Genomic DNA, 13473 nt, shown 5'->3' with positions numbered 1-13473 from the left:
TTTATGAGGGATGTCGTTCTTTGTTCTTCCATGTATTTGAAAGTATATCCTCATGATGATTGAGTGGTAAATTATACCTTACTTTAGATACAAAAGATAATTATTAAGTTCCCACGATCTAGTATATATGTTGTATCTTAGTGGCGTAGCCAGAAATTTTTTTTCTACGGGTTCGGAAAATTTTGATGGACAGACAACCGATTGTTAATCACTTAGATTTAGGTTTTCTACGGGTTTGATGTCAAAATACACTAATATATAACACTAACACAATTTTCGAACCCGTTCTCCTAAAGCTGCCTATCCCTTGTGTATCTGTAATATAGTTTTATAGGCTCACTAGCATCGGATGTGTAGCTTTTGTCTTCCTGTTTTGTTATATTATGTTGATGCATACGAGGCTTTTAACAATATTTCTTAAGTTCACTATATGAAGGTTTGTTTACCACAAGGCATATGATTTTTATGCATGACAACTAGGTTCAATCGTACAATTTATGATTGCCAATATCCCTTCTTTATAAATACGAGTCATTTCTTCTTTCTCGTGAAAGGAATAACCCTCAGGCGTACATATATCAATGAAACTATAATGCCAAATCCTAAATGGTGACAAGCGTAGGACCAACTATGCACACATATCTAACCTCACATTGTTTTAAACGACTGTGCGGTTATAGGTTGGAGGGCCGTTTACGGTCTTAACAAAAAAATTTCAAAGTTTGATTGTTTATCATCACACCAGTCGTCCGGATATTAATTGACCAAATGACTCTTTAAACAGATAATTTTCAAAATTTGATCCTTACGAACGAACATCCAGATATTATTTAAACAAAAGTTCTTATTCATACTGTTCAATTTAAATTTAACTTTTTGATCAACGTACAGTCGACTAAGTGTTATTTGAAATCAAATGAGAATAGTGTACTTATAGGCTATAGCATAACTCTATAATATATAATATAGGGTTTATAGGCAAGGTATATTCTATTAACTAACTAGCTGAGTTAAGAAAAACACATTTAGCTCTACCCCACAAAATAGAGCATTCTTACTTATTTAAGTTCTCAAATTCATCCCAAACAAAAACACAAACGTACGTGTTTGCCACCATCACACGGTGTAGGAAGTACACAACATCCATAGCAACATGATCAAAACATACATTCATCTACCGCCATCGTTGCTGCTCAATGTATTTCATTTTGTAGAGCGCTACAATAACAATATTAAACCCTTAGCTCTACACTAAAACCCTAAATACTACAAATATAATTATATGTTCCAAGAATATTCACACTCTCATGTATTATTATCTACTAAATGCTACCTTTAATCCTTATGAAACCACCATTTGCACCAAAGATTATCGTCATCATGGGTGCAACCGGTGCCGGAAAATCTCGCCTCTCCATCGACCTCGCGACTCGCTTCTTCAAAGACTCCGAAATCATTAACTCGGATAAAATGCAGCTATACCGCGGACTTGACATCACCACCAACAAAATCACAACACAAGAACAACAAGGCGTCCCTCACCACCTCCTTGGAGTATTCGACCCGACTCAATCCGTTATCACCCCGAATGAGTATCGAAAACTCGCTTCCAAAACAATTATCAATATCGTGTCCCGCAATGGGCTGCCACTTGTCGTTGGCGGTTCAAACTCCGTCATCTACTCATTACTTGCAAAACACTTCAACCCGAAATTGGACGTGTTCAACGGGCAAAATCCGGACCCGATAAGTTCTGAGCTTCGGTTTAAATGTTGCTTCATTTGGGTGGATGTTTGTGTCAAAGTTTTGGACAGGTATTTATCGAAGCGGGTTGATGAGATGCTGGATAAGGGTATGTTGGAGGAGCTAAAGGAGTTTTTCGGGTCGGGTGAGAACTTGCGGGTGAAACGGGCCGGGTTGGGTCAGGCGATAGGGGTTTCGGAGTTGGAGGGGTGTTTTAGTAATTTTGGCAGGGCGAAATATGGGAAGTTGTACGATGAAGGTGTGAGGAGGATTAAGGAGAACACTTGTGAGCTGGCGAAGAGGCAGGTGGGTAAAATTCTCCGGTTGAAGGCGGGCGGGTGGGATTTAAAGAGAATCGATGCAACGGAAGTGTTGCGGATGTCGGATTCCGGTGGAGGAAAGGTGGCGGAAATATGGGAGGAGGACGTAGTGGCAAGAAGTGTCAACATGGTGAAGCAATTCTTAGAGGAGTAGCTTGCTATACATTTTCATTTATTTTTTATTTATTTTACCTTTTAAACTTGTGTATGATTTTTTTATTTTAAAAGTTTTCTTCTTTGGTTTTTTGTTTTTACGATTTGAATCGGTGAACCCGGATTAGACTTGTTGTATTCCTGTTAGACACATTTAAATTTAGAAGCATGTTATGTTTGGGTCGTGTTATTACAGGTAATATATAATGACTTACTATACTTTATCCAATTAGTAACTTGATCTCAAATGCACAATTTTGAAATTAGTGTTTAGTTCATTATTTTTGTTTTAATCTCTAGATACTAATCAACAACCTCGATTATATGTATTTAGCATTGTAGCATAATGAAAATGATTAGAGAATGTAGTTAATTATTAATATTATAACAATTAAAATAAATTTTTTGAAAAATTAATTAAAAACTTGGGAAAATAAATTTTAATTTTAGAAGTGAAAGTTTGGGGGAAAATAGAAAACAAAATATTTAATATTAATTGTTTACACTTTTTATTATTGAAATTAAAATGTAAAGTTTTTTGAAAAATCCCTACACATTTATTTAACAAATTATATGTGTTGGTTAGAGTTTATTAAAACATGTCATGTTTAAATTGACTTGTTTGTTTTAGTTTAGCAGCTGGAGTTTGGTCCCCTAACATTGAAGCAACCGAACATCTTTTCTTTTCATCCTAAGAACTGTGGTTTCAGTCAACATTTATCTCTTGACTTGTGAAAGCTTCAAACAAAGTAGTTTGATACCTACTGGGATATTGTCACGTAAATCATGTTATGTGCAGCAATTTTGTGGTAATAAATTGAGGGTGATAATCTTGACCCAAACCATTTTAAATGGATCAATTTGAGTTGTTTTAAAAATTATATGGGTCGGTTTGAGTCATAGGTTTTACTTAAATGGGTCATTTAAAATTTCATATTCTTATTTTCGGGTCAAAATAGGTCGACAAATTTAAAGTATGGGTTGATATGGGTTAGTGTCTTAAGGAAAAGTGGCAGGTTCAGGTTGAAACGGGTTTTGGATTGGAACGAGATTTGGTTTAGGTTTTTGTTCGGATCAGGTTTCGTGCCGACACGATTTTTCGCACTAGAAGGGTTGGGTTTCGGTTTCTTTCGAGTTTTCGCACTGGACGGGTCGATTTCGGATTTGTTTTTGGTTTTTTTTTTCGTTTTGATCGGGTTTCTAGTTTCATTTCTGTTCGGTTTTAGATTTTTAGTTTCGTTGTGATCTTTTTTCGTGTTCGATCAATTCGATTCAGTTTTCGGTTTTTGGTTTGGGATGAACGAGGACAATGGCAAAAACATTTTAGTTTTTTTTTTACTTTTTCGTTTTTTATTTATATTTTGAGTTATGAGTCTTTTATTGTTTTTTTTTTTTTTGCATTTTTTAGGGATTTTTGATCTTAATAAAAACTCTTAAAAAATTCATAAAAATTAATAAAAAATTATAACTCAAAATAAAAAAAAACTAAAACGTTTTGTCCGTTATCATCGTTCAAAAAAAACGACCGAAACCTTTTTTGACCTGTTCCGACGTTGTCCCATTCCTACCCGAACATGTTGACCCTAACCTGCTCCAACTCGAATCAAAACAACCTTTTTTTTAATTGACTCATTCTGACCATAACCCGTTTCGACCCTAACCCGATCTGACCCATGACCCGTTTCGACCCAACTCATTTACCACCCCATAAGACTGTATGGGATGGGGGCGATTTTCGGGGGGGGGGGGGGGGACACCGCCCCCCGGGCGATTTTCAAGCGATAAGGGGCGGGGGCGAGTTGTTATCGTCGCCTGGAAGAAGGGGGAAAATAATAATATAATATTTAATATGTGTGTGTTATGTATATGTATATATATATATTACTATTTGTAGCTCATACACCATTACACCCCAAAAACAAATACTAATCCTTTACAGACTAGGCGTCACACGGCGCAAAACGCTCCAATTTATAACTCCTCCCCTAACATATAATATATCAAAAAGTTTCCTAATTTTACAAAATGTGACCTATGGTGGACTGACACCTTATCCACCTAAAGTAACATAAGAAATTGGTTATATTCGAGGGAAGTCCTTTGTTGGGACACATGTTTATATAAGTTGAGTTTATTTTAATCTCTTAAGTTTTAACTCTTTTAAGTTTAGGATGCCTAATCAACTTTCAAGCATTAAAATAACCATAAGACTAACAAAGGAATCATTACATATAATACTGTAACAAAGCAACTAATGTAATGATTGAATGTCTTTGAATTATATATATTGTATATACTTAAAAGACTTATGATATCAACACCTATAATGTATATTTAATAACCTTGATCCCAACTTAGCATTCTTATGTACATATAAATGGTTTATACTTCTTATTTTATGTCGTAACGCCATGGGTAATGGTTAATGTCCTTAATTAATAGGTGTTTTCGTCACATCATCATCATCATATTTTTTAGTAAAAGACAAGTGTAATGAATAATGCTCCTTCAATCAAGAATTCAATATTAATTCAAGACACATATGGACTATATTGTAAAAGCGTTCATAGCATTATAACGCCACATAATGCCCCGGAGGATATGTAGGTGCTTTTCCACGTACTCCTCTAATGCCCCCTTACAATATGATCTAAGTGGTTGGTTTGATATGTACAAGTATTAAGACGGCCTGAAAACAACAAATGTAATAATATAATACCTTGTACACATATAAATGACAAATTACAGATAAACAAAATACAAGACATATCGGTAAATAGGGTTTAGGGTTTAAATAAGTTCAGTTGCAAAAATGGATGGCTAAATAGGTTCGGTCACAATTTCGGTTGCAAAAATGATCGTAAAAGTTCAGTTTCCAAACAATTCAGTTGCAAAAAAGTTCAATCATGGTTGCTAATAGTTTGGTCACAAAATCGGTTGATAAAGTTTTTGGTCACAAAATCGGTCGGAAAAATGGGCCGGTCGCAAATTCGGTTGCTACTTCTGCAACTGAAACTGGTTGCAAAATCAGTCGCAACAATATTTTCGGTCGCAAATAATGGTCACAAAATAACTGCCGACCAAGGTATAACCGACCGTCAAAACCGGTCGGAATTCGGTCATGAAACGGCGTTTGCATGTGCCAGTTTTCTAGTAGTATACCTTGTACATATATAAATGACAAAATACATAAAAACAAAATACAAGACATATCGGTAAGTCAATCTGATCCGCATGCGAGTTGCACTTCCTTTGCGCTTGATCCCACATTAACATTCTTAATTGCATCATGGCATGCTTATTTTACTTTATTCATTTTTCACCACTCCAATTTTCCTTAAATTTCATTATTTACATCTTAAAACAACCTGGTTTGCATATAATATTTATTTTGTTTCTGAAAATTTGTTTTCATTATCATTTGTTTAGAAGAAATTAAATTTTAATCGGACTGGGTTGAGGTGTGAATTTTTAACATCACATGAAAACATGACAAGAACCAAATACGAAGTTTGTTTATTTGGTTGAATCCTCAAATAAATTAGGTAAATGGTTTGTGTTTGTGTCAACATGACGGGTTCGAGAGTTGAGTCGTTTAACTTGTTTATCTATGTGTTTTTAGAATGTTAGTTGTGTAACAAGGTAAACTAAGATAGGTATTTTTTATGTCAAAATTTAAAAGTTTAATGATAAATTAGCATAGTTAAAACTTAATTATTTTAAAAATAAGCGGATTGTATTCGTATAATGCGTGATACGAAGGCCATGCTCAGTTTCATGTTTGTGACACGATTTTTATAGTTGTGTCGTGTTCGGGTTTGCGTCAATTTCAACCATCAACTAGCAAACACGACCGGTTCAACGACCTATGCCAAGTAAGGCCCTCACAGAAAGATGAGTGGGAGCTTGCTTACAAAGTCATTAAATACCTTCAGAATTTAAAACTTCTTTAGAACAATCAAATAACCACTAAACTTTAACCAGATTACCTTTTTTTATTTTGATTAGAGAAAACTAAAACAAAAGAAAGTCCATGCTAAAAGGGCCCAATACTAAAAGGCATATATAATATATTGTTAAGCATAAGGCCTAACTTTTTAAATGTGACTAATATTTACATAGTAAAGAAAAAGACCCAATGTCATAAGTGTTTCTCCATATCATCATCAAAGAAGTCCCACATCTTTACAAATATTGAATCTATGATGTATTTGAAAAACTATCTAGATGTCCTCACAATGCAATATTGAATCTATGATGTATTTGAAAAACTATCTAGATGTTCGCACAATGCAGCGGGATGCGCGCGTAACACGACATTGAAAACATAGTTTGTGTCGGCACGTAATCCGAAATTTGACATGTAACTCGTGCAAAGCCAATTGCATGTAATTGAAGGTTGAACACTCGTAACGGACAGGAATGCACGTTACCGACAGGAAAACATGCTTAACTAACACCATGCATGTAATTCATGTCGATTATTGCACACATTTTTATCAGCCCCGGTACATGTAAGCAACGGCATATGCGTAATCGGTGACGAAAATCAAGAAGCAAACCCGAAATATACAATAACTTCAAATAAATCATTTTCTTAAACCAATCTGTTTTGGCCCCTAACTGGTTCCGACCCGACAACGTTCTGACCTGACCCCTTTCTACTCGAATCCAAATCAAATTAACCATTTTTTTGTGTATCGACTCGATCCGACCCTAATCCACTTTTACAAATGAGCTGAGATCACTAGACGCAGCCTGCTACCGGTTCTAAATGGAATCGTGTAACGTGTTAACCTTTTAGAACTAAAAACTACTGGAATATCATACTCAATTAAAAAGAATAAAATGTTCGTTTTTATGATGCAATTTTTTTGAAAAAGTATTAACGTGTGAAAAAGTTATGACCGTTAAAATGTCGTGGGGTAGTTGGTTTTGAATTAGGCGGCTTATGTGTAACTAATATTTAAATTTACAAAAAAGTTAGTGAAGTTGGGGGGACCAAAATTGTAAGTATATTTAAGAAAATGAAACTTTACGTAGTATTTATGAATAAAGACTTAATTACCTCTAATTTTTATAACAAGCCCAAATGAATTAGAATCTCACCGAGTTTCAGCCTTCTTTTTGAAGAATATCAATGCCCCTAAACAATTTCATTGGCATATTAACATGAATTTAAATTAACATGATTCCACCGGTCCATGTTAAAATTGAGTTATGTAAAATCGGGTCAGTTAAGCGTCTACGTAGGGCATCCCCCGTAAACATCTTTTTTTAAGGAGGGTTAAATGATTAATAAGCCTCAACTAAATATAATGTTAATGGGTTATTGGGTTTAACAAACAAATTTGTCCACTGTTGGAGTTAATTCCCGAATCGAGTTAGGTTGGGAAGGTTGGGTCGGTTTGAACTAATGGATCAATCTCATTATTTATTTAATTATTGCAATTAGAGATAATTATCTATTTTATTTATTGGATAGAGATGAAATTTTATTTAATAGATAAATAGGAGTTTGTGTTTTACTCTAATTGTAATCGAGCCTCAATATGACCCCAAAGAATTCATGTAAGGGTTAAGTGAGAATTGATCAAGTTTTGAGTTATTTTATTGATTAATAAAATTGGTGATTGTGCCAAATATATTCTCGTGTTTAATTCGATTGGGGTCATTAATTGGTATCAGTGCAAGGACTGAATAACCCCAAGATCGCAGGAGAAGCAAACCAAGAACAACCGGATTTGTGTTCGAGCGGCGAGACTAGGGTTGTAGATCGAACAGAAGGGATTTGTTCGCGTTTGTGTGGTTTCAACAAGTTTCGCAGGTCCTGTTCAAGCAAGGCAGGCGTTGGGTTTGTTGAGTTCAAGAACGAGGGTTCGGTTCTACGGCGAGCTGGCGAGCTAAGGACTGTTCGGCGGTGAGAATTGGATAATTGGATTTGTGAGTTTTGTAGCATGTGAACGGCTTCTGTGTTTCCTGTTTGGGTTGTTTTTTTTTTTACCAAGAAGACAAACAAGCATGTTTTGTCTTTTTAGTGAACTTGTTTTTACTATTAAACAAGGTTACGAAATTATGTCACATAAAAAAAGTGTACTTTGATTTTTGAGGACACACGTTGCAGAAGAAAAAGGCATAATTTTTAAGTAGTTAATTTTTTTTTCTTTTGCACAATATTCGTTGTTTTTCAAGCGGTATTCGTGATCGGTGTTAAGCGAGCAAAAGGGTTCGTTCTGAAAGGTTGTTCGGAGCTTATTTGTTTGTGTTTGTTCCAACGGATTGGAGTAAGGGAGTTCGACACCGTTAAGTTTTTACCGAAGGAAGAGAAAAAAGGCGTGAATGGAAAATGCCGAAGAAAGACCGATAATCCCACCTAAAGCGAACGGGGGGATACCACTACAGGTTACAAAGCTGAACGGAACTAATTACATCACATGGGCGATTGTGGTGGAAGCGATTTGGACGATCAAGGATTATGGGAAGTCGTTCAACCGGAAGAGGGTGTGGCTAATGATGCGAAGAAGAATACAACGGCAATGTCGTTTTTGTTCCAAGTTATGGAAGGTAATATTCTTCTTCAGGTTGCTCAATACAAGAATGCTCAAGAAATATGCGCGGATTTGAAGGCACGGTTTGTTGGGGCCGAGCGAGTCCAAAAGGCACGACTCCTAACGTTGAAAAGTGAATTTGAGAAACTCAAGATGGCGGAATACGAGACTGTTGATCAGTTTACGGGAAAAATAACCGGTATGGTTTCAAAGGCAATGGGTCTTGGTCACGTATTCTGTCACACCCTGACCAAAGGCACGGAACATGCCGGGGTGCAACGAATTGCTTATGAACACAAGACACTGTTAAAGTGACAATATTTAATCAACTCATTAATTTCATTCAATCACAAAAGTAGCACATCTCGTTCATATAAATAAACACCAAATGCAATAAATAAATATTGTTCATTCTTCTAATAACCTAGCGGTATCAAATAGAATGACGTCTTTAAACTCCAAGTCAAGTAATAATCAAACCTGTAACAATGCATAAAATAATATTTGTCAACACGTATGTTGGTAAGCAATTTCATAGTTTTAAGTATATATATAATATGAGCGAACACTACGTGAATATCGCCTTTTAGCCACACATGTGGTCTGGGCGATTTGCCACACTTTGGCTTAAATGTGTGGCTAAAAGGTCTTTGACCATGTTTGAAAACCTTCCAGAATGTTTTGGCCACACATGTTATTCTTCATGTGACCATTAGACCTACTCAAGTAGTTTTCGCCACACTTTGAAAAAAACTGTGACAAAATCTAGCCACATAATAAAAACGTGTGGCGAAATCTAACCTACAATCATAGTTTGTTTGATCTTTATTACATGTGACCAAAAACACATGTATTAGCCACACTCTAAGGGAAAACTGTGACATTTAACTAGCCACATGTTTTAATAGTGTGGCCAAATGTGACGAACGGCTACTGTATTGATAAGAGATGTGTCTAAAATGTAAAAGATATAACCACTTATATTACGTTGTGTGACCTAATGTCACATTTGTTAGCCACATTTTTAATAATGTGGCGAAATATGACGAACAACCATTGTATTTATTAGTAATGTGGCTAAAACGCTTAAAATATATGGCCACTTATACGAGGTTGTGTGACCAAAGAGTAGTTTATTTTTATATGGCTAAAACGCTTTATTTTTCCTAAGTTATTTTTCCTAACTAATAGTGACAGCAAAACAACAAATATGACTATTATTACTTAATGACCACACTTTATGCTTCATGTGACCATCACCTTCACCTCCTCCCAATTACAAATCTAATCCATAAACATCGATTGAAACTCATTACTCTTCTTCATCACTTTGATTCTTGCTCCAAACTTCATTAACCATCCTGCGATCAAATCTAACGGGGGTTGTCAACATGATTAATTAGAACCCTAGAGATGTCAAAAAATATTAGGGTTTGAGTTTTGTTGAGAGCAGATGGCTGACAGATTCGTTCTCATTTATTGATTGATCTGTAACTCGATGTTAAACAACGATTATGTAACATCCCAAATTTCAAGATTTTTATAAATATGGATTTTAATAAGTGAAGGGTGTTAAACTTGAAAATAAACCAAAGAGGGGTCAAAGAGGCAATAAAACAAAAGGGTGGGTGATGTATATTTTTGGATGTTCTGGATGTGTGTGTGGACAGAAGAAGAAAATGAGCAAGAAGAAGAGAACGAACAAGAAGGAGAACAGATGATTTCACTTCTCAAATCGATTATCAAATCGAGCATTAGAAAATACATAATCATCGTCTAGTATATCGATCATTGGGTAAGTGTTTCTAACCCTAAAGTTGGGGCTTTGTTATCTACACTTCATGCATGATGATCTAGTACGTGTTTTATGTGATTATTGATGAACTGATAGTGATAATCTTGATTATGTGATCTATTACTAGTTATAATTGTTGATTCTATCATAGTAGTGTCAAACTGTGTTCAAGAGTATACCATATTTGATTAACACAGTTGATAAATTAGAGATCTTTTATGGATGTGGTTATATGATTATAATCTGTACACATAAGTTGATTGTTGTAATGCATCAAACATAAGAGGTTATTGTTAAAATGTGTGAGCAAATAGGCATTTCAGATCGTGCGTAGAGATTTAAAGTAATGATTTCAAATGAATGCACACAAGGTGTTTGTGAAAATGTCTCAACCAAAAAGGAATTGAAAGAGTTGTTAAGATGTGAAATTCATATTATTGATGTCAATAAAGTTCGTATAAAATCATAGAAAAATCGGGTGAATGTGTATTATACATTCTTGAAAACCTCTTTTGATGTACTAGGTTTCATCTTTGAACACGATAAGCTAATTCAGACTCAAAACGGATCAAAACAGTAGATTAAAATGATGACAACATGCTGTTTAAAGTTAAATTATGTTGTTGTCCTGTTCTTTGAATAATCATATAAAATAGTTTAAAAATCCGAGAAAGATGTATTTTATATTCTTGAAAAGTTCCTTAAGTCTACTACGTTTTATATGTGAACATGAAAAGCTGTTTCTTATGAAATATTGGTCAAAACGGTTAGTTTCTGGAGCAATACAGCAGATTCAGCATACTGTTTTGACAGAAAATAGGTTGCTGACCTATTTTGTTAAACATCACATATAATAAAACATAGCTCCGATAAAGGTGAACTTTATATGCTTGGAAACCTCTATGAGTTTACTACATTTTACTTTTGAGCATATTAAGTTAGTTCTGACTTTTAACTGGTCAAAAGTTGAGGTGAATAGGTGTTGCACAAAAGGTGCACTACTAAAAATAGTTGTTTTCATAATAATAAATGGTGTGCGCACTTGTTCAGAAGAGATTATGACATAACTGCTTTAATGTAAATTAATGCCATAATGTATGAAGTTTCTAAGTAGAGCCTAGTCGTATATGTACTGAGTTAACCGTTAAAACGGGGGAAGTGGATAAATGACTTGAAAATGTTTAACCGATAACTTGATGAACACATTGATGATTCTTGGCTTGTTAATTATTCGGTATGAATGAGAGTGGTATGAAAATATAAAGAATACTAATTCCGAGTGTCCACTTTATGTATTCTAACTTGTTGAAAGTTGACTTTAACAAGCTAGGTATGTTGAAGCTTGGAAGCCAACGAGTCAAATGGACGAAGTGTAATCAAGCTCCTACGAACAAAGGTAAGTTTATCTTACATCTAGTTTAAGAAGTTACAAGTCTTATTAGTATGTTTTGATTTATTATGAATATCAAATGGATACGGGCCGCCTTGACCCATTAATTGCAAGTTGATTCTTTCGACTATACTTAGTGCGTACTGGTTGTTTTAACTCGTTACAGTTTGAAGTTTACCCTACCAAATGTCTAAGTGGGAATTACTCGTGTCTAGAATATAAATGGTACTAGCATTGTGTAGTACGGTTTGATTTGGGTTTCGGACCAGCTTGTCAATTATAATAATAATATAGTAACTAGATGAAGATTTGACTCGTTAGTGAATATTAAATTAGTAGCATGATTTAATTAGAGAAATGATTCGTTAATTTGTTTAGACGGGTTGTAAATAATATGTTTAAAAGTTGTAACTGTTTCTAAAGTTGAATTTTAGTTGAGACGTGAAATAGCATTAAGATTAATTTAAATGGGTTGTAATTATGTTGATGGGTTATAATCATGCTGATTAGAAACAGGTACGCGAAGCTTATGATCAATCGGGCGAGTTAAGATACATAATAAATTGAATCTTTGGAGTTGCATAACGGTAGCCGGCATAGACTATACTGGACCTGGTTTGGCTTAATATTTTGACTAATGTTACTCCGGGTTTAATATCTTATTTATATATAATATTTAAATATTGGCAATAACTAATATTTGGTATTGGATTGCTTTAGGCGAAGCCCACAAATGGAAGCGAAAAGCCAAAGATCAAGTGCTCGGATTTGGACACCAATACACATCACAGTGCAAGTTTCTAATGTTGATAATGAATTATGAATAAGTTTTAAATATGTACTATCTTTGATTAAAAGACAAGTTCCTACGGATATTATACGTGATGTTCGGATATTATACGTGATGTGTAGATAAATGTTAGGACTTTTGGTACTGTTGACATTACTTATTATCACCAACGATTTTTTTTAATTGAGTCGTTCCGACCCTGACCTGTTTCGACCCTGCCCTGTTCCGACCCATAACCAATTTCGACCCAACCCAACCCATTTTCCACCCCTATGTTTAATGTATATTGACGGGTTATGCGAGTTGTACCTCATAAGACATAATTTAAAAAAATATTCAAAAACAATAATAAAAAAATCATAAGTCAAACTATAAATAAAAAACGAAAAAAGTAAAAAAACTAAAACATTTCCTCCGTTGTCCTTGTTCAAAAAAAATCGACCTGAAATCCGTTTTGACCCCCTCCGACCTTGACCCGTTTTGACCCGGACCCATTATGACCCGAACCTTTTGACCCTGACCCATTCCGACCCGAACCATAACAACCCCTTTTTTTAATTGACCCATTCCGACCCTGACCCGTTTCGACCCATAACCCGTTCCAACCCATAACCCATTTCGACCCGACCCAACCCAACCCATTTGCCACCCCTATGTTTAATGTATATTGACGGGTTATGCGAGTTGTACCTCTTAAGACACAATTTAAAATTATATGCATAATGGGCCATTAG

The 13473-nt window shown here is 34.9% G+C and overlaps 1 protein-coding gene across 1 annotated transcript; it reads left to right on the top strand.

Moving 5' to 3' along the window:
* The first annotated feature begins 1349 nt into the window (after positions 1-1349).
* Positions 1350-2441, top strand: LOC143619867 (adenylate isopentenyltransferase-like). The gene has a single exon (XM_077091696.1). The coding sequence runs from the start codon at positions 1381-1383 to the stop codon at positions 2215-2217; it is 837 nt and encodes a 278-aa protein (XP_076947811.1). The 5' UTR covers positions 1350-1380; the 3' UTR covers positions 2218-2441.
* Positions 2442-13473: the final 11032 nt, after the last annotated feature.

This window comes from Bidens hawaiensis, unplaced genomic scaffold (assembly GCF_021521415.1).
Source record: "Bidens hawaiensis isolate Kalapana, Puna unplaced genomic scaffold, B.hawaiensis_p1.1 tig00000296_1, whole genome shotgun sequence".
NCBI lineage: Eukaryota > Viridiplantae > Streptophyta > Magnoliopsida > Asterales > Asteraceae > Bidens > Bidens hawaiensis.
Note: the sequence above shows the minus strand (reverse complement) of the source record. Positions and strands in the feature narration are given on the sequence as shown.